Here is a 19,637-nt window from a genome sequence, read left to right on the forward strand (position 1 = left end):
ATTTAAGAAAAAGTTACACTAACTCGTGCATCTCTGAGTTTGTAAATATATTTTCTGCTTTCCAATAAAGAATCTATCCTTAAATATTGCACGCAACTTCGAGAAAGAAGGTCTTACGTTATTCATCAAAACATGTTCCGACTGAACTTATGCAAATTCCGCGTTTCATTATGCAAAAAGTATGGAGACGCATTAATTATTCAATATTTTGTAGGAGAATCATTTAAATCAACAGAATACATTACTTGAGTTTGAATACATCGCGGAAGAGGCAGAAATATATAGCTTTGAAAGTAAACTCCGAGAATCAAAGATTCTCTCATTACATTTATTTTCGAGAAGTGAATTTCAAAATAACCTCTCTTCTGAGCTCTCGAATCCTCAGAAGATAAAATGAACTGCTTTTATACCATAAAAATCAGTTTTAAAAATATTCATAAGGCATTTTCACTTTTCAGTGTAATCATTACGTCCCTATCGTAGTACTTCTATCTGTGAGGAACAAAAGTTCGTTAATTATAACTACATATATTCCAAAACTTCGATGCTTCCTTTTTAAAATAGAACTTCAAAGGGCTATAAAGCAATCTCCATATTTCTTTCCGAATATATCAACGAATCAAAATAATTCAGATTGATCTGGAATTAGAAATTAGTCTGGGTTACGCTTGAATGACATTTTTTATTTTATTAATATTTATGACTTAGAAATTAGAAATGCTTTTGATTTCTCCTTGAAGTTTTTGAAATTTCAGTTCTTCTAGAGAGATTTATACTAAAACGACGGAATGTTTTGGAGGTCAAATAAAGTAGAAACGGTCGATATCATTTAATATTTCTTGCAAATTACTTTATGTAATTCTTTCAGCTAATTTCTATGAATAAAATCTCGTGCGTTAATTGTTCCACACATAAAATAATTTTCAGACTGATTGATTCACAGAATCTTTTTTTTAAATGACCTTCATTTTAAATTACTTATTCGAAATATGAGACAATTAGATAGTAAAATGATCCGATCAATTACGGGTATGTTTCCGATACCCATTGTTGAAATTTATTCCCTGTTATTGCATCCTTGTTTTAGAAAATTATTCTCTTTATGAAGTTAATTATTATTTTCTGTAATATGAAAACATAAAATAGAATAAATTATAATAAAACAACAAAGAAAAAATAAAGATAATGAAAACAATCTTGAAACTAGGTGATTTCATCAAGTTTCTGGCGGGAAAAAAACGAATTTTGAAGGAGATATATGAACATGAATTACTTCAGAATTCTTTCAAATAGAAATTTTATGAAGCTATCAAGAATTAAAATTTATCAAATAATTCTTCAATAAATATTCATATGTTAACATTTTCAAAGTCAAAATAAGCCTAAATATTTAGTTCAATAAGATCTAACCAGTGATTTAAAATTAATTACTAATACTTAACAAAATCGTACCTACTAATATAGTGTGCAAAAGAATAAGAAGAAAATATTTTGCATACCATTTTAGAGTGCATTATAAATATCCTTTTGCCTCAGCATCATAATTGATATTGAAATGGTTTTATTTTGAAAACGTTAATTACTTTACTGTGTCCTTTTTTTTTTCTTTAATTCTTTCTACTGAAAATATCTTTTATTTATTTTTATTGTTCATTTTACCACGTGGAGTTGTAAGTTTCAAAATTCATTTCACATATCTGTGTAATTGGTAAATCTGTGTAAACTCAGATCTAATAAGGAAAATTAGTAACAGAAATGTGTTAAATTTATTATTGAATTTTGACTCAGATTTCTATATTTCAGAAGCTTTAGAATAGTAAGAAAAATTATCTTCTCTCACATTTGCTTTCAATTCTGCAAGATTCAAATATATTTCTTCTTTTAACGATTCACATGCTATAAGGTAAAGGGATGGATGCATACTCACCCTCAAAAAAACCCTGTACTCTATTTTATCATTTCTAAGTGAAGGCCTTTAATTAATATAAGTATAACTGGAGTGCACTTCCTACTGTCCATGACTTCTTAGAGGTAGAGTATCTAGAACACCACAAGTAGGGGCGTTTGTCCATCAAAGGAAAATGTTGTTTGTCCTGCTCTATTGAAATGCAGCATTTATTGAGCTGTAACTGCATTATTACGTTAATAAATTATCGATATTTAAAATGAAAATTTATTGAATATTAATAAAAACTGTTTTGTCTTTCTATAGAATATAACTATTTCTTAAGTTTAAAAAAAGTTATTTTTTAATAATATGTCAGTTTTCTGCTATGTAGTAAAAATATGTAATAATTATTGGTAAAAAGTGTTGTTGTTTGCTTTGGAGTATCCTTGTCAAGGTCCTACACATGATTGGGGGGAGGGGGGGTAGTTTCTTCCAAAAAAACAAACATTATCGAATCATGATCATTTTGTCTAGTCCATGTGATGACGTCAAATCTAAATTCAAAATTTCATTGCATACCAATATTAGAAATAAAGGACATAAATAAAGGATTTATTTTTTATTATATTATTATTATTATTTTATGATCGATCCAACGCCACTAAAGCAAAATCAAGTTAATAAGTACATTTTTTGGAAACTATTTCTGCAGTCCAATCGGCAATGATAAGATTTGATCAACGTTTCTAAACAGTGGCTACATAATGCATTATTTCGACTTCCACCTGCTGTCTCCCATCCAGTTTTTGCTTTTTGTTTAGCTTGGCCAAAAGCCCGGAGGGAGAAACCAAAACAAAAACGGAATGTTTCTTTTCCTTTTTCCTGCCAAACACCGATGCGAATCTACACCACTTTTCCCGGAAGAACGATTTTGTCATTCTTTTTATATTTGGTGGACCCTCGCTCATTCGGTGATTCTTTTGTACCCACCAATACAAAAGGCGAGCAATCCAGAAATAGACGTTCGGAAATTGTTTGCAAGCTGCTGGGTAAACACAGGTCTCTTATTTAATGGCCTCGCAGTGCTGAAAAACGCCAACAAAGCAGACAAAAAAGTTCTCTGCAACCTTTGGTAGAACATTCGTTTAATGATATTTTAATTTATGGTGATACTCTCGGAGCTGTTTTAATTCCATGTCTAGACTTTTATACGAGGAACACAAAGCAAATATTTTATTCTCTGTTAGTTCATGTGAAAAATATCCATCGTTTTATGATGAAGTGTGCTGGTATTCCCCGGGAGCGTTTCGTTTGTTCTGCCTTCCTTTTTGAATAAAAAAGTTCCTTACATATCACTTGTTGAATATTTTGTAACATAGCTTTCTTTTCTGTCTGTTTAATTTCCTTTTAAAGGCTGCGTGGAGTTGCAAATCGTATATAAGCCAGAAAGCATTTTTGAAGAATAACCAAATGCTTGTGTCTGATTTCACTGTATTCGGCTTGAACGTATAAAATTTACATGCAAGTAGCAAACAGCTAGCTCTAAAATATTATCTGAGTACAAAAGTCTTTTTTATTACCTAATAATTTCTGTAAAATTAAAGTTCATTGAATGGACACCTACTTCGAAATGTAGATACCTAGTGCTTTCTGAAATTATCAATATTGCTAAATTTCTGCCTAATTCAGGATGTCTTAATTTTTTCTTCCAATGGGTCCAATGGTTTAACATCTACAACGAGTACATCTAGCTCACATCTGTGATTTTAATATTCCTGGCGCAAGCTTTAAAGAGAAGGTTACGAAAATATTCCCATAGAACCGTTTCTTTAGTCATAAATACAGGGTTCTCAATTCAATTGATAAAAGATATTTTATTTCTAACTTCTACACTAGTGACTTTATTTTGATGAAATTTTCAACAGTGATGCATTTATTTAAAACAAGCATTTATTGTACAGGAAATATAGGTTTAAGTGATACAAATAAGAGATGAAAAGAATAACAAAGCGTTTAGTGACGGCGTCGTTGATAAATGCTATGTTTACAAGAACTGTTCAAAAGGGAGTCCCTAACAGCCATTTATGCTTGATTGCATCGGTGGAGTGATTGGCTGCCAAAGATAACAAATATTTCTCGCACACGTGCAGCAGCTTTCTGACATTCGAGCAACGAGTCTCATAAACATGGTTTTTCAGATGTCCCCAGAAAAGATTATCGATACGCCATAAATCGGAAGAGTGGGTTGGACAAGAGACTGGTCCACCACGCCTAATTCATCGCGCAATAAAATGCAGGTAATTGAGTATAGAAGTTAGAAACTAAATATCCTGTTTCAGATGAATTGAGATATCCTGTATTTACAGCTACATAAAAGAATTATAACACGGTTTTTCCTTTGTAAATATTATTTGTATCCTTGCTCTCTACCAACCCTACAAATACATACTAGGAGTTTGAAATTATCCTCTGGGCATTTGATTTGAAAAAGAGAAATATTTTTCCTTCATTAGAAGAGGTCAAAAAAAATTTTTATTGCCCCAATTTACATCACTGCCTGTAAGAAGTACTTTGCATTCAGATAAGTAAGTGCAATTTTGAACCAGTTTGTACATACGATCTAAAATGAATATATGACTTTTATGAAATGGGATTATTGCAAGAAATAGGATTTCATGTATGGAAAAAAAATACAGAAAAGATATAACTATTGAACTTAACACCATATGTTATTTTATTTTTTTGGTTTTGAAACAGTACAAACAAAATAAAGAGCTACTAACATTTACTATTTTCATTCAGCTTGATATAAAATTGATTCTGCGTCGCATCGAGCACAAACGTTACATCCATAAATACTTCTTGTTTGTTCCCCGATGTGTACATCAAATCATAGCGAGCTTTCTATCGTCCATATTTTAACAGAATGCTCTATTTTTAAACATCGGATTAACATTTATTTTTAACATGCGTTATTTCGGATAGTTAATTTTAAACATTTTTGACTTGGTAGGAGAAAATCTCCACCTGGATATTTTTGAACTTTTAAAAGGAATTGGATTTTGACATCTTATCTAATTTACAATTTTCTTTAAATGTACTGTTTAAAAAAATGTTCCTTATGTGTTATAATTTTCAATTGTTTTTATTTTTTTATCTCATTTTTACCATATGTTTGGAGCAGGATGACCAAACCTGGCTCTTGAGCACTAAATCTCAAATTCACACTCTTTCAGCTTGAATATATTGAAGGCTAAGACGTTAGATTATAGTAAAATTTTCCTCACGATAATTCTCTTAACTAATCACTTTTTGTTCGTTACATGCTAAGCCTTTTCAGTGTCTTTTTCGAATCAGTTGCTAATTTACCACTAATAATGACTCTTTTTTTTTTCCACCATCTTCCCCTGTGGTATGAACAGCCACCATAAATGATTAATTGTTCCCCAAATCCCCCTTCTCCCCTTTGCTGCTTTTGAAAAAATTAATAAATTTTCGGAGCAGATGCGAAAAGCGGGCACAAAAAAATCACAACCGCCGCTAAAGTTTGTGTCCCATTAATCAATTAAGCGAGCTTAACTTCGGTGTTAAAAGTCTGGGTAAGCAATTAATCGCTATTAATTCTGCGAGGATTACAAACTGTATTGGAAATGAATTCATTTATGAGGAAGCGGAGACTCGGGAGTATTTGGGTTTTATCTCCGACGCATTCGAAACTCAAGACATTTTAAATTGATGATGAATCGCTTTCAGGCAAGCTGCTGGGATAAGCAAAGTTTATTTTTCTCTCTCCGACATTTATGGCTTCAGAGATTACCAGCTGTAATTTCGAAAGCACTTGGCAAATGCAGGTCTGCTGAAAGAAAGATTCGATCCATCACTTTGGAAAATTGAGATTATTTCCCTTACACTAAAAATTATTTCATAGGATGAATATTAGCTTAATGTCACTAACCCTTCCAATGGTGGATTGTTTTTTCTCTTTTGGTCCTGACAATTTTGAAAGGAAGATAATCGTTTATTTATATGCAAAGCTGTAGGAGTAAAATGTAAACCAATTCCCTAATTGTATAAGCTCGGCCTCTAACCAGTCAAACTTGCAGATGAAAACAAAATTTATGGCTCAAAATACACAGCCGAAGGGATTAAGAAATGTCTCCTGCCAAATGTGTATTTTGATCGGCGTGACCGGGGAATCACTTTTAGGTGTTACTAGCCAAAATAATCTACATTAAAAGTTAGAATGACACATCTTTATTAATAAGCCTATGAGTGCACGTTCCTGAGAGTATTGTCGCTTTACAGGCCAGGCTGTTTGACTTAGAATTGCATGTATACCTTGGGAGGGGTATACTTGCACATCAAAGAGATCTGATTATAAATTTTTATTAAAATGCTACTTTATTAAAAAAATAAGCTAAATTTCAACATTTCTCACCGAAAATTTACAACAATGCAATGCCTGGTCTCCATTAGAAAGTCTCAGATGCGCAATGAACATAACAATTAAAGTAACACATCTTTAATGTCTGGCAATTTTAGTCATCACTGATATCAAGTTTTATCTAAACATTTCAAACAAAAATGAGTGATAATCAATAGTCCCGGGTAACCAGATGGTAGCCAAAGGTGACTAGTACGAAAAAAATGCTAAATGAAAGAGCACCACAATCTCCATGGTCTTTCTGAGGAATTAAAAGAGAAACATTTTTATAAGAAAGCTCAAGGAAGAATAAAACTTCTGCTTTCATCTTCTAAAAATCAAATACCTCCGTTCGCAATGGTCATTTAACAGTTTCAATTAAAATACTTTTCAGTAGAAACAACAGAGGAAAATGCAATCGAATGATACTACTTGGGATGGTGCAGCGAAAGAGACGTGGTTTAACACTACCCTCAGTTAACACCATTTTTATTTTCGGGTATACGAAGTACAGAAAAAGTATTGTTATCGTCAAAACATCCAACCCCAAGATTTTGATGAATATTTACGTTTTAGACATGCTTCCCTGAGTTTGAAAAACATATTTTTATCCTTGTGTCTGCTCTCTGGGACAAGAATACCTCGAAAACGTCTTGAGCTAGACGGATGATATTTAGCATGTGGCGTTTACACCAAATTTGTATATTTCAATCAATCCATTCAAAGGACGTCTATTTGTCTGGCTTTTCGAATGTAAGTTAGCACGACAAAATGAATGGATCTAGATGGATAAATTCGATTTTATTACACAGATTTAACGTCAGCTATAAAGTTTTGAACAAAAACCATCAAAGTATTGAACGTCTGTCGGTTCGTTCTATCAAAAGCATGTCACCGCGATCATTCAAAATGTATCACGTGACTGCAATTGTAGTTCGGTGTCAAGTTTTGATTCTATTGATTAGGAAAAAACGCGCTTAAATCGCAAATTTACTTTTTTTAGAAAGTATGCGATAGAGTTTTGGAAAGACCTCTCTTCCTGGTTTAAAAGTAAAATCGGTCTTATATTTTTTAAAACTATGAAATCTTACTTGGGCACATACTGGCTCTGGAATTTATAATTAATTAAATAAATAAAATTGCATTTATCTCTGCACATTATAAATAATAAATGACATTTAAAAGTAATATTTCTGATGCGATTATTATTTTTTTCAGAAACATTCTTCCATTTTGTATGTCAACAACACAGGTTTTAGAATTAAATTCTAACAATTTTAGTTCCTGTAAGATCAAGAAACCTAATTCCTACGAGAAAACATGTTTAACCTGAAAAGAATTCTTCGATTGAAGTCACCCTATCCATACTGCAATCTATGCACTATTTTCAGTTCGTTCAGAACTCTGGTGAATTCTTTTATTTATTCTTTCTGATTATTAATTTTTTTAACTTATTAAAATTATTTTTTCATTTTAGGGTCGTTTTCCTTGCTGAAATACATTTTGTTTCGAATAATTATTAGCTGAATTTTTGAAAGCCCTGGAATTCAATAAAAAATTAATATTGATATACTATTTGAGCAAAAAATGTTATTGAATATCTTTATATATTTGATTTAAATCATAATTCTTAATTTCTAGTCAAAATCTTCTTAGGGCTTATATTTTAGTTAGGACCGAATATATAAAATGATTTATTTTGGGGATAAAGTAAGGTTCAAATGTGCATATAGAAGTAATGAATACATGTGGTATTAAAACGGAAGCGAATTTCTGAAAGTCGCTTCTGCATTCTTTAGACGAGTGGCAATACACATTCCTCGCCGCTTTTAACTCCCTACGTGCCAAAGAGATTCAGTCATTGTATTTCTAGTATAATAAAATGAAGTGGTGTTTTATTTCGCAAAATGTACTTCCAGTTATGCTTATGGTGTGTTGTTTGTTTTTTGCAGCAAGGAGTCCGCTTCGACCCCGATCTCCCGCAGACGATTCGCTTGGAGTTCGCGAAGAGCAACACAAAGGTTAGCAAACCGAAACAGCAGTCACCCCCTGCCGCCGCCACGCACCCTACACTCCTGCACCCTCTGGCCGGACGTAAGTAAAGGCACACACTCACCCTCCTCACCCTTTTGACGTCACTCTGTCCATTCCAACTCTTTGGGGATGCACTTCTAGCACCGTCCCTTCGTCTAACCCCTAGAGATTCAAATATTTTTAGAATTCCCAAGAAATCATTAGGTCAGCACTGCTTGTGTCTAAAGGTGCGCAATTCATCGACTAGGCATTCAAAAGGAGGAAAACTTTGATTGCAGTACGGCATTACGATTAAATTTTATATTAATCAGATACATTTAATCTGCAACATCGAGATACAATTTTGCAATACCGAGAAAGTTCATTCCCTCCATTTAAGACAACAATTTTTCATGATTGAATCTTAATCGATAATCACTACAAAAGTCATTTAACTGGGCGTCGTCTTGCTCTGTGAAGTGACATAATTCTGAAAGTACCAAATAAAAGAACTTAGAAAGTACTTCTGGCTTGTTTCGCATGAGCATGGGCTGACCCTATTGAGCATCACGACATTCTAAAGTTATAACAAAAATAGAGCACAATGATAATCAATTTATAAAATTATACTCTAAATTTATATAATAATTTGAAAACAAATATAATGATATGATCTTTAAACAGAAAGTATAAGTTTTTGCTTTCATACGAATTTGTTGGCTTATGAGAATATTTGAGAATTAAGAATTTGAAACAGCGAATCATTTGTACAATAAATTCCTTGTTTTCTCTGGAATCTTCTTATTCAAAACCTAGATTCAATTAAAAATGCAAATTATTTTGTTGAATTTTAAAAAATAAAATTAATTTCTTACACTTTATTTAATTTTTAAAGAATAATTCTGAGACGGAAACCATTGGAAGTCATCGATTTTAAATTCAACAATTACGAATTTCCTGGTCTTAATATTAATGAACTAATAAGATTTTATTTATTTTATGCATATGCATGAATTAATTAACCAGATATATTTCTCTAATGTGTACCAATAATTTAATATCTTTCAAGAATATATAAATAAAATTATCAATCGAAGCATAATACAATCGATCGATCTTTATTCAAACTCTACTTTTCATTTGTTGCATGCATTTCTGAAATAGGAGATGAATTTGGAAAAGAAAAATTCTAAGTATTCATTATATTTAGAAAACTTTACATTTTTATGCACGTTATATTTAAAAGGTTTTCAGCATATTCAGTTATAAATACTTCTACTAATCCGTAAACAAGTTTTTTACTAATTCCTGCGATAACAGCCTTATTTTTTTTTTAATCTTTTTATGCTGTAAAAAACTATAAATAAAATATCCCATTTATTTTATTTCATTTTACCTTCTAAGCCACTTAAATATATACTTTCTAAACAACCGTATTTTCTAATAGCAAATAAGCAATTATGCTTTAAAACAAACATTGTTGTTAAAGTACCTATAAGAGGATTATAAATCGCAAAAAGATAACATTTCCAGTTGTAAAAAATACATGTATATTTAAAAATAGATTCAATATTTTACTTCTTGCATTTAAATTGAATATTTAGGATTCTAATAAAAAAATTTATATACACTTAAACCCACTCCAACTCTTTTTCTTACTTACATTAATCCATCTTCAGGAAAATATTTTGAAATATAATTTAGCCATTGTGTTTTCATTTATTATTTTGCTATTGAAAATACCGTTTGTGTCTTTTATAACGTGTGGTATATCTTCCTTAAATCCGTTTTTGAAGAAAATTTTGAAGAAATTTTGTAAGAAAGGAAATTCAGAACAAAAAAAAAGATTCCTGATTAGTTCAAAATTTTGTATTTACGCCTATTCAGATAAACTGAAAGATTCCGTTTTTGTGTTGAAATCGGAAAGGTACGAATAGGAACCACACTTCCTAAATAACCCATTGCGGCTGATAAGTGATAGGAGAGATGGAGACGTTTTCGCATGTTTTCAAGAGAGGAACCTGCTATTCTCAAAATCTGATTGCAACTTAAAGCTGAGAAATTCGTTCGAAAAATAACCCTCGGTTGCTTCGAAACTCATGTTCATTTTCAAATATCTCCAGTTAATAAATACAAATTATTAATCAGCAATTTCTCAAAATATAGTCGAAATCTCAGTTTAAATGGACCAATGATTAATGGTTTTCCACTCAATTCATAGAGAAAAAAAGAGCGATGCGTTACATCATCTTTCGCGCGCGTGCAACACCTTTTCCACCATATATATATATATATATATTCAGTCTTGCACAAACGATTGACGGTAGCGACGTGGCGCATTTAAAACGCCCCCCATCCGCTTTGTTAGACTGCTTTAGATAACCTGAACACGTGCGAGCTGAAATTTAGTGATTACGGTTTGGCTGCGGCAGGAAAATTAACATTCTCAACTCTTTCTTATTTTCTTGCTCAAAGCGCTTTAGGAATAAATTCAATTACTCTTACTCCCCGAAGAAGGAATAGCGTGATACTTTGTTTATGTGCGCTCTATGTTTAAATCAAAGGGTTACAGATCTTTGCCTTCCCCGAAGACTAATGAGATCTGCTGATTATTTTTTCTCTTTCATCACAAAGCAGGCTTCAACAAACAACCGGGATATTTTATCGGTTCACCTTTCAGTTTCTGAGCCGTAACTATTAAAATGAGAAAAGATTCTATTATAACCATGGAAAATAGATTTAGAAGCTCAGTTTTCAAACCACGAACGCTTGTGTTAAACATGTATTACACAATATCCTGTCACCTGTCTTACAATAGCACCTTTATTCTACAACTTCTGGAGAATAACTTTTATGAATCAAGCTTCTGCTTACATGTATCTTGCCATGTTTTCTTTATAACTTTTCTTTCAGGTTTTAAGAAATGGCATTTTGGTGTGCAAGAAGAAGATATTTAATCACAAAAATTCTGAAAATTGCTTATTTGAAAAAATCCTATCTATTTACATTCCAAATACAAATGTTACTTTTGATAGGGTGCCTGAAACTTAAAACCCAATAGATAAATATCCCCAGAACTCTACTGAAAAAAAAGGCCAGTCTTTCATTTCTTCGAGTAAAATATTCATTTATATAATATTCAAATTATTAAACATTTGAATATTATATAAATGTTTATATCCCGATTTGAAAGCTGAAATTTGAAAATTAATTACCTATTATATTTCGGTTTGATGTTTCAACTAAAGACATAATTTGAAGGTTTAAAACCCTTCCAACTCTCCTCACAATTGTTTCATGTAAATTATTTACATTTTTCTTGACTTCGGGTTGTAAAACACATTCACCATCTTTCTTGAAATACTATAAATTTCCAAGTAAACTCATTTTAGATTCATGTCTATTCTTTTTCTGAGAACTAGATGTGAGAAAATAAAAAATATTAGATGGTTTTTAGGCATTCTATTATAAAAAAATTTTAGCAAGACTAACACATTCATTCGTCAAAATCTAGAATGCTTCATTTTATCTAATATTTAGCAAATAACAACAAAAGTTTACATATAATGAAGAAATAGGATACTTAATTAAACAGAATTCAAGACAAATGGACGAATAAGTTTTCAAAAAGTTTTCTATGTTGTTTCCAATAAAATTGAATCTGAAATTAAGTTACTACTATAGCCCATACGACATCGGAGAATCGCTGTTTATTACTTCTAATTAAGCAGCTTAAACTGCATCTTTAAAAATGTCGCGCTTATTTTTAAATTTGAAGAATAATGTTCCATTGAGAATTAATCTTCTGACTATGGAAATCAGCTATCGATGGATATTTCCCTTGTGCATTCATTCTTTAGAACTATAAATGGACTCCCAACAGCTGGGGAGGAAGGGGGAGAATGTTTCTTTAAGCATCTTTTCTTCGATATTTCACAATTTCTTTTATAAAATCAAACCAATTTTTTTTGAAATCCCAGTATTAATATGCGTTACTTTATAGAGCAGCCAGGTTGAAGATATTTGAATAATCTTAAGTTAACTATCGGCAACATATATAAAATTAGATTATCTCATTTAGAGTATATTTTTAAAATGTGTTGTAAATTAGCAATTATTGGATAATTAATATTTTCATTACGGTTTTCACTCACCCCTGATAAACCACAGCTTTCAAAAAAAAAATTTTTGAATGTTATGAAGGGTCCTTGGGCACCCTTCATAACATTCACTCACCTTTACGACACACATCGCATATAAACCGAAATATAAACCAAGCAATGGCACGCAATTTTCTATTACTAGGGATCATTTTTTCCTCCTTCGCAATAAATGTCTCTATTCATTGAGGTTTTTAGGGTTTTGAAAAGAAGCGAACTGAATAGTGAACATGAATAGTGTGTTTTGAACTCTTTATGATGATTGATATGTGTCTAACTGAAGGGTTTGTTTCCTCCAGCAGAAATCGGAGCTGCGCTTCTCCCCGCTACTCACGAGGGGTGGCCCCACCTGTCTCTGTCTTATGCGGAAGTGCCCGTATCGACGGCCCTGCACACGGCTGCCCTCATGCACCCCGCCCTACATGCACAGTTGCCGGTGAGTATCTTTCACTCTCCAACCGGGAATGAATATCTTATATTGTTCAAAAAAAAAGAATAATCCTTCAATTTTGTACGAGAATTATTTAAATAAAAACGAGGCTATAACCTAGAGGAGGGCTGCCATAAAAGCCACATACGTAGTAGCAGTTAAATGTTTAGAGTAGATGCGATGGTCCTTGGGCACCCTTCATAACATTCACTCACCTTTACGACACACATCGCATATAAACCGAAATATAAACCAAGCAATGGCACGCAATTTAATATTTTTTTTATAATTAATAAAAGATTGGGCAATCAGAAATGATGATTTTTATTCTATAATTGTCATATTCTTGCATTTCCGCCATCCATAATTAATTTGAAAACTTTGTTAGCATTTCATGTTAAATGTATAATGCAGTTTTATTTTTCTTATGAAAAATTAGTTTCCCAAAGTTTGAAATCATGTATTGATATCTGATATATAAACGACCTAATGGTTTAGATATCGTCTAATAATAAAACCGTTCATTCCGTAATCTAAATTATCATGTCTTAAATGTAAAAAGAAGCTAACAGCATAGACAGTGTGTTGGATGGCATTAGTTGCTTTCGTGACGTGCATGAAACCATTACTTTTACAAAATATCCATGAATCCAATCTTGTAATATAATTCTAAACTAACCCTACTATTATTATTTTTAGTACAGCACTGAGCATTGCTATCCCTTCTGTACAGAATTCAAATAATGGAATATTTATTGACAGAGATACAGTCAGTGATTTGAAAGCTGTGATGCAGTCATTTCGAGAGACACAACTATCCCCAGAAATAGTTGATATCGACATCATCCGAGTAGCAGCAAAAGCTTATTAAGAACTAAAATAATAATGCCTTCTTTGCTAAATCTGTCATTGTTTCTGCCATTTTATATCACTTTTAACACCATTTAGGTCATGGAAAACTAAAAGTGGATATTTTGGTAGTTGTCCTATTTCTTCATGAAGCTTTCATTAAACTCTCTGATTATGATAAATAAAATTTCTACACGCCCAATAAACGTCTAAAGTCACAATTCGGAACTCAAGCCTTTCCACTTTTTTGTATGCGAAGTACAAAGAAATGATTGTAATCGTCAAACCATTCTAACTCGATATTTGTACGAATCTCCATGTTTTTGACTCCCTGAGTTCGAAAAACCGTGTTCCTGAGTTTTTGGTATTATTTCTGTCTGTCTGTGACAAAGATAACCCAAAAATGCTTTAAGATAAACGGATAAAATTTTTTATACGGTCTTTACACCAGATTTATAGATTTCCCCCAAATTTTGAGTACCATTCATTCAAAGTAAATACAGCTAGCGGTTTAAATGTAATTTAACTGAGAGAGCTAGACGGAGGAAATTCGGACAAAGATTTAATGTCTATAGAGTAGACTCTTATCAAACTTTAAGCCAAATCCTCTGTCAGTCTGTATTTTCAGAAATATACAAACACGATCATTCAGAAACGCGATGACTTAAATATATTAAATTTGGCGCGTGATTTTCTATGTCAAATTTTTGTTTCAATCGGTTGGGGAAAATGCATCTAAAATGCAAATTCGATTTTCGTATACTATTAATCTCATGCCAGAGATGAATCACCAAAACACTCGCCAAGGATGGCATAACAGATTCACCAGATATGTTAAATTCTCGCCAAAGTTTAAAGTTTCGTGATTATTGTACGCAAAGAGTTCACTGGAATAGCACTTTCATTTAAGAGTATGCTAGAACGTTTGGGAGAGTTCATTCATTCTGGTTTGAGTCTGGATTATTATGCATCTGAGTAAGTTCTTTGTTTCGTGAAGTTCTTGTGCATCATTCACTATGTTTTAATCACAGCAATAATTTATGCAAATATTTTTTTTCTTGTGTACATATGATTTTAAAAAAGGCAGATTGTAAATGAGCAATCTGTTTCATGAACATCTTTGCTATTATTGCTCATCCATCTAAGACTGTCATTCAAAAGATAACTTCTTTTCAGCATAAAAGAAAACATATTCTGCAAGAATGACTTTATTCACAAGATAAAATCTCATAGAGTTTAATGATATTCATTCCTTCTACTTTCCGTTACTGTAGCTTATAAGATAATTCAATGTAGCACGCGTTTTGTTAAATATCTATTGAAATTTCCTTTTATAAAGAGTGAAATGTTTCTCTTCATTTGGATCCTGATATATTCGAATCGCAAATGCGGTTTTCTGCACTTATTTCTTAGACTTAAATGATCCTCAAGAATAAATAAATGTTTTCAAAATTTCATACTTTTAATTGTATCCGTTTTCATATTCATTAAGTGTTAATTTTAACTTTTTTTATTGCAAATTGCTATATATTATTTGTAGTAGCATTTTGTAAATTGTAAGTGCTTGAAAGCTTTGTATTTTATTTAAGAACACAACATTTTTTAAGACAAGAGCAAAAAAGTTTCCCCTTTTGGAATGAAACCGTTTTGCTAAGACTTCTGTTGTCTGCAGACATTCATTGAAGACATCATAAAACATGAATAAAACCAACATTAAAGAAATAAAATGTCGCTAGTAAAGTGAATTTATTTTATTTTTAAAAAACCCTCCTTTACATGCTTAAATGATTAAAATTTTAATAGGCCAATTTAAATTTTTAATATTAACAAAGTGAAAGTTTACAAATCAAAAGCTCCATACCCTTACTATCCTTTTCTAAGCAATTTATATTTTTTAATTCATTCTAATTTGCATTATGAATGAATATATCGATAACTTTTATTGAATGGAAAGAATAACCAAGATGTAATAAGAAATGTGATTTCATGATGAAATGTTTTTAGTTCACTAATATTTAAGCTCACTCAATAAACGAAACGTTATTTTCTTTTTATGTGGACAACCTTGTCACCTTCTGGTTTAAACTTTCTAATATTCAGCCTGAAATGTACAACCCTCCTGACAACTTTACCTGCCGTTTCTGGCCCTCTTATGAAAAAGTAAGCACACCGGCTTTAGGTTTGCTTTTTTTATTTGCTTAGTCTGCCCTCTTTAAAAAGTACCCGCCTCATTCCCCAGTGGCTTTTAAAGTTATTTTTTGTTTATATCTCTGCCTTAATCCTTTTCCCATCTGTAATTGAATTGATTCGGGTCATTTGTATTAACCTTCTGAAAAGACTTTTTTGTAGTCATGCTTTGTAAATTATGTGCAGATAGAAAATTTTCATCCTTTTTTAATCTGATTAGTTACTAATTTATAAACGGCGTAAGATTATTAAACTTAAATAATGGCACGATATTAGGATAACTGCAAAAATCGCTTGCTATCCTTGCAAAATACATTGATGCAAAATTTCAATCACGATTTTTGTTATATCTGTTCAGACTTGAACATATATATTTTCTGGATAATGTGGAGATACGAAGTATGCTTTGTTCCAAGAAAATCAGCTGCTATTAATAATCAAACAAACAAATCAAACAGTGTCTAGTAAGTTCAGTTCCTTCAGAGAAACAATAGCACATTTCTTTGATTATTTGTCTTCGATTTACAAAAAGTAAGTTAATATAAAGATGTGTTATACTAAGCATGAATTTAAATTGATTTTTTTTTAAATAAATTCGTTTTATCAGTTTTCCATTCTATGCTCCTTCAAGTCATTGTGATTTTTTTAACGCACACAATTAAGTTCCTCCTGTAACTGTGCTTCCGACGAACCTTGCTTCCTAGAGCACAAAATTCTGAATGTTGAATTTTTCCCCATGAGCAATACATAGTTTCTGCTAGAAATAAGCATGCTTTTGCAAGTTGGAATAAATTTATTTGAATTTGAAATGTGCCTTTTTTTTCTTCAAATTTATATTTTACTTAAAGTATGTGTTTACGTTATGGAGTTTTTTTTTTTTTTTTTTTTTTTTTTGAAATCATCATAAAATAAGTATATTTTTGAATATTTTGCATATTGCATTGAATATTTTGAAAAAGCATCTATAAAACCAAAATTACAAAAGATTTTTCTAAAAAATTGGAAAAGGGCTCTTTTGGCTAAAAAGAGGTATATGGTGAAATTCTTTTACTTTAAAGGCTTAAAAACACTTTTTTTAGTAAAAAAAAATATATAAGGCAAAAATCTTTTTTGTTAAGAGGCTTTTCAAATAATTTGCTTAAACTTTTGCAGATAACTTATGAAATATATTTGGCCTAGTTAATATACAAAACAAAACTCGACTTATATTCACTGTTTAAAATATTTGGATTTGACCGACAAATAACATAAAATATTCAGTTTTTTAGCATTGTAAAGTATTAAAACGATTATAAAAAAATTTAATGAATAGATTACTTATTCTGTAGTTCAGGAATTACAGAACATACCAAATTTGAGCAAAAAATATATATTTAATTTCCTTTTTTAAATACAATAATAAAAAAATATTATATTTCAATTTAAGAGATTTTATATAAGAAAATTCTATCAAAGATTAGAATTTGAAAAAATAGCATTTAAATATAAAAAATAGTATAAAAATGCCTTAAATGATTTTATAAATAAAACCTTTTTAAATATGAAGAATATTAAATTTAAAAAATGCATATATATTTTCACCAAAAATCGAATTGTCTACGTAGTCACTTTCCTTAACCACTTACGGTGGGAAGACGTGCCCTTCATATCAAGATACTTTCGCATCAGCAGGCATTTGTCATAGAAGTAAAACCGATGCTCGCTGCCAAGATTGTTTGTCGGAACACATATTAAAGGAGCTTTTAGAAGGTATAAATCTTTTTCCGATTTCCATAAGGCACTTTGTGCGGGCTCGCTGCGATATACAGTGGACTGTTTGGCACGCGCACTTAGGTGACATTTCTGCCAAGTAGTTAAAGCATGAGCGAAATTATTTCAATATTTCTGTTTATGTGCTTCTTTGCATTTCTATATGAAAAACTAATTTTAAAAACTATCTTTTAAGATTTATTTGGGCATAATACCTGGAAATATAACGTTTCTAATCTCTTTTGCCTCATCCAGATTATTTGCATGATCGAGCTGCAAAAAGTAGATAGGATAATTTTGTTAATTTCATGGAAAAGAAACTTTAAAAGATGCTTAGAAAATATGAAACTAAATGAAAGTACTCAATTAAACTTTTTTTATATATCATGTTCTGAGGCTACATAGAATTGGATCATTACGATGTGGCTTACACGATGAATTACAGCAATTTCTTTGATCATTTTGCATCAAAATGAAAATAAATGATAAAACTTCTGCTTCTAACATGGTACATGCAACCTACGAATATTTTTCACTCACCTTGGAGTATCTTGAATGTTTATGCCATAAAGAACATTATCTGTGAGGAAATTTAGCCAAATAAATAAAATGCAGATTTGATCAAATTTTATCTATTTATAATAAAAAATAAAATAAATTAAAAATTTATAATAAAAAACAAAAATAAATAAATAAAAACTTTGCAACTGACTAAAAAATGTATTTATTTTTCCAATTTTCTAAATTAAACATTGAAAGGGTGAACAAAAGAATCAGAATTCATCCCCATAGTACATAGTATTCGTTTTGATACCGAAGTAAAGTTCCGAAAAATGCTGCACACAAAATATGCAAAATGTTTCACATTCAATTAAATTGCAAAGCATGCTTATTTGAAAGTTTTTATGCTGAAAAGTGCTTCTTTATGTCATTATTAGTAACTTGTGAATACAACTATTTGTTCTGACTGTAACCGTCACTAAATCTCTTTGCAGCCACCTCTGACGATGCCTCATCCATTGTCTCATGCAGCCTTGGCGGGAAGTGCTGCCATTCACGCGACCTTACCACCACCCCATCTGGTGGCCAGTCCTGCATTAGCCAGTCCCGTGGGTTCCACCTCGTCGGCATCAGGAACATTACCTTGTTCTACTTTGTTCGTCGCAAACCTTGGGCAATTTGTTTCCGAACAAGAACTCAAAGATCTCTTTGGAAGGTACCACTTAAGTAACCAGACGGTTCTTTCAATATACAATGTCACTGCAATGCTGTCACTCACTTCGCTGTTGCTTAAGAAGCATGGCTAGGATTCATTTGAGGTCATTAGTAATTAGATAGCTCATGAATCATACGTAAGAATCAAATAGTATCTTTTATTCAGTAGCTTTTTGATCGTTTCCGTTATTCCCAGCATGTCTGGAATTCATCAGAACAAAGACTGAGCAACGACAGAGATCTCATATGGAAGCAAAATTCCAAGCATCAATTGATAGTTTCTCAGGAGTTCCAAAGGAGATTTTTATATAAAAAAAAATTGGTATAACGCTGTTTGAAACTCAAAAGTTTAAATTGGTACTGGCTTCATGTATTTACTGAGTTGAGTATCTAGAGGGCTTTACACCTAAGTGATCTAGTTAGAGATAAAGAATGTAATGATAGACGAAGCATATTTTCCTGTATATAATAATTTATTTCTGCTTCTTCATTCCTCATGTTTTCCTGTAGTCAAATTGCACTTTCAGTTGTTAAAAATACAAAAAACGATTTCTTGACTTAATTTTTTGAATCGGCTGTCCAAAATAATCTCTAAATTCATATATTACCAGATAAATATTGGAGGAAGTATAGGATGTGAAACATCTTTTTTTTTTCTTTTTTTTTTGCATTTAAATAAAAAGTTATCTATCGGAGAGTAAACTTTAAATGAAAAAGTTGTAA

General features: G+C 31.4%; 1 protein-coding gene across 4 annotated transcripts in view; it reads left to right on the forward strand.

Moving 5' to 3' along the window:
- LOC129978170 (RNA-binding protein, mRNA-processing factor 2a-like) overlaps positions 1-19,637 on the forward strand; it is a 340,412-nt gene that overhangs the window by 310,078 nt on the left and 10,697 nt on the right. The window contains exons 5-8 of one of the 4 annotated variants that reach the window (XM_056090613.1): positions 8,264-8,405; positions 12,784-12,920; positions 15,864-15,923; positions 18,695-18,915. In XM_056090613.1, coding sequence (XP_055946588.1) covers positions 8,264-8,405; positions 12,784-12,920; positions 15,864-15,923; positions 18,695-18,915 — 560 coding nt within the window. The remainder of the gene's footprint in view (positions 1-8,263; positions 8,406-12,783; positions 12,921-15,863; positions 15,924-18,694; positions 18,916-19,637) is intronic. The other 3 variants (XM_056090614.1, XM_056090615.1, XM_056090616.1) reach the window with 3 other exon arrangements.

This window comes from Argiope bruennichi, chromosome 1, assembly GCF_947563725.1.
Source record: "Argiope bruennichi chromosome 1, qqArgBrue1.1, whole genome shotgun sequence".
Taxonomy (NCBI): Eukaryota; Metazoa; Arthropoda; class Arachnida; order Araneae; family Araneidae; genus Argiope; species Argiope bruennichi.